Here is a 3,361-nt window from a genome sequence, read left to right as displayed (position 1 = left end):
CGTCGCAACCGTGTTGTGGTTGTCGTACCCAATGGAGTTGTGCCTTATTGTCATATACCCATTGAGAGGTTTACAATTATTACCAAACTATTCCTGAGGGTTCGAAGCAGGGTCTCGCAGACGTAAGTCTCTCAGACCCTCACCCGATTTTTTACTTTGACTGTAGTCATTTTTTTGATACCCGATTTCGGCAGGTTGGGGTGTGGCCTGCTATTCTTTTCTGAGATAATTGATCTGATACGCTATATAGCAAACAGAGAAAAAAAAAGTCAAGTCACACAATACACTACACCCATTCAATCTCCCCTCCCTGTCCTCAAACATTGTCGGCCGCCTTCGAAACGCGACTCGCAACACGCCTTGATTGGCAGTTGGACATAACGCCACGTGGGGGCGGCGAGGGAAGACGCGGTCGTAACTCGACGAGTGCACCCAATTCGTAGAATACGAGAATGTCGGGACAATGCAGATGCCCGGTTATTCAAGACTAAATGTTTAGGTTGTAGAATGCGCATGATTATTCCACCCTTTCGCTGTCGGATATAGTTCATTGTCGCTGTCATGAGGAAGGCGACCAATGAGCAGTCAAGGCCCTACTCTGCTTCTCAGGATTGATGAATAGGCAGTGATTCGAGTGATTCGCGTATGGCCTTGGCATTTTGGTTTGGACATGACTGTGGCAGAGCAGCACACGTGACACTGCGAGAGCGCGGTCAACGCGTGAACGCGTTCTGCGCGTCCAATGGGAAGAACGTATTCTACGCGTCCAACGGCGAGGATGCACGAAACGCGTGCAACAGTCAGAATCGATTACTGTCGATTGGCTGCAGGTGAGAAGTTGTGGCAGTGCCCCTCCTTGTGTTCGGTGCTAGACCTCGATTCTTTCTAGTGCACCCAGCACTTCCCCAATGAGACAGTGACGTCGCACCCTTCCACACCACCAGTTTCCTTCCGCCTCTTCAGCACAACCCTTTGTATATAACTGCTGCTCCCAAAACGTCCAGCATACCTTGCCATATTGTTTACCCGTCTCTTCACTTCTATCACTATAACCACATCACCCGCGTATTTCTGACAAGCAAGCCTTGCCAGGATACTCCGTTACTTGTTGTGTTCCATCCCCACCTAGCATATATGTTCGACCTATCTCAGGTCAATAGAAAGTAACAGTCCACATACTGCTTTCAGACAAAATATGCTTCTCCAGCTTTCCCTCTGCCTCGTTGCCCTCACATACTGCCCTATAAGCGCACACGCTAGCCCCATCCCCCCCGTGTTTCAGCGCAAGCGACACCTCCTCGAGAGTTCGCCTGTCGAATCACAACATAGCCTATCTGTGGAGGCCATCATTGGTATAGCCGCCATAGCCGTAGCCATATTGGGAATAGCGCTTCCTCTCCTTTGGCCTAGCGTGAGATCCTGGCGTAACTCATGGCCCCGTCGCTCCCGCTTCCGTCTCAGTTCCGCCAGCCGCAGTAGTATGTTACTTCCCCCGCAATCTGATAATATGTTCTAGTTAGCACGCAAATACTGATGATCTAAAGCAGATCAGAACATGATATTTCTCAGCCATCCTCCCCAACGTGCGACTTCATCACCACCACCACCACCACCGATTCCCAGTCATGCGAGCGCGGCAGCGATACCCCGACCGCAACGCGCAAGATACGATAACTATGAACAACATCGCGAGTTGATGCGACGCGCCTTGATCTACTGAGGATGTGAATACATTGGAAATATGTGTGTAGGCAAACTGCGATACAGCACAGGAAGCAACTTGTGGGCCAGGCAGGTACTGTACACCAGTTGCACAGCAGGGATAGCGTATACAAAAGAACATGCATTGCGGAGTTGCACCACGTTAACATGCAACTCCTGGGTGTTGTTTCTTTTTGTGAGTGTTTCTTGAACGATTTAGCGTACTTGTTTATTTCCAAGTTGCGTAGAGTAATGTCAATCTAACCATGCCGGGACGCACGGTGTAACGGGACGCTTTCTGTTCCGGACTCTCGGAGTGCCTCTAATGGTCTTAAATACAGACAAGTGCAATGCGTATCTATTCTACAGCTCTCGTTCCCTTAGCACGTTAGTCTCCGACGCTGGAAAACGCGTTATTAACTATGCTATCGCTCGTTCCGTTAACGTGGTCCCCGACTCTCCTCTAATGCTCCCCTGTTTATTCGAGACAATATATATCTGCAAGAAGCTCGGTAAGCTAAGAAATAAGCTAAGATAGTAAAGATTAAGATCGTAGCCTTAAAAGGTCGACTTAGGGTAGCATTAATACATCCTAGCAGTTTCTCCGCGCAGACGGCAAACTCGTGAAAACGGATCGCACAGGACGTGCGCGAACGGTGGTACTTAGCATGCAGTAGCGTATAGTAGCGTGCTTAAATATCTATGTGCCTGCCCCGCGCTCTGTGGCTGAGAACTGCAGCTTTGAGCACTCCGCCCTATGAAGCTCTTATTCCCGACTTTGCAGGCAGCCGTTGGTCCAGTCGTGTAACAAGAAAGTATCTTTACGTCTACACGACCTGCATTCCTACGCACCTTTCCTCGTTGACATCAGTATCGTGAGAAGCTATAATAGCAGTTTTAGTAAAACAATTCTTCCGCTAGCGCCTGCCTATGTACGCAGTAATCCAGCGCAAGTTCTGAAGCGGCGCAGCGCAGGATGCTCGATGTGCACAGCATCCGCTCAGCCTGGTCGCATGCACTGCCTCCACAGGCAGCCTTCACAGCAGCGCAGCGTGAGCTTCCTCTGACTGCCTCGCTCTGTCGCGACTATGTCTTCCTACTCTCGACACATCTAGCGTCGTTCGTGCCTCGCTGTCTCTAGACTAAGTTAAGATTGCAAACGCCATGCGGCTTCTCCACTACGACGCGCTGCGAAGGCTTGTCTTAACAGACTTCCATAGCAAGACGATCCCGCCCTACGCTATTCTGTCGCACAGATGGAGCGACTCCGAGATTCTTATCGAAGACATATTAAACGAGACCTACAAGGAGAAGGAAGAAGGCTATCGAAAGCTCCAGTTTTGCGCTAAACGAGCGGCCCAGGACGAGCTGCAGTACTTCTGGATCGACACATGCTGCATCGACAGGTGGAATAACAATGAGCGCTCCAAAGCGATTAACTCGATGTTTCGGTGGTACAAGAACGCGGCGCGGTGCTACGTCTTCTTGTCAGACGTGTCAGCGTCGTCTGCAACAGAGCCGGTCCAACGCAGCGACTGGGAGGCGTCGTTCCGTGCAAGCACATGGTTCGCTCGGGGATGGACGCTCCAAGAGCTAATCGCACCAGTGTCAGTCGACTTCTTCTCGTGTGAGGGACAACACATAGGCGACAAAACGTCGC

At 50.6% G+C, this 3,361-nt stretch overlaps 1 protein-coding gene across 1 annotated transcript; it reads left to right on the top strand.

Annotated features, from left to right (window-relative positions):
* Positions 1-1,195: 1,195 nt before the first annotated feature.
* On the top strand, positions 1,196-1,720 carry COCVIDRAFT_21328 (hypothetical protein; the record flags this gene model as incomplete). The annotated part of the gene is made up of 2 exons (XM_014694649.1): positions 1,196-1,478; positions 1,548-1,720. 2 exons carry the CDS (start codon positions 1,196-1,198, stop codon positions 1,718-1,720), a joined length of 456 nt encoding a protein of 151 aa, XP_014550135.1.
* Positions 1,721-3,361: the final 1,641 nt, after the last annotated feature.

This window comes from Bipolaris victoriae (genome assembly GCF_000527765.1).
Source record: "Bipolaris victoriae FI3 unplaced genomic scaffold scaffold_265, whole genome shotgun sequence".
NCBI lineage: Eukaryota > Fungi > Ascomycota > Dothideomycetes > Pleosporales > Pleosporaceae > Bipolaris > Bipolaris victoriae.
This window is presented reverse-complemented; position numbering and strand designations above follow the sequence as displayed.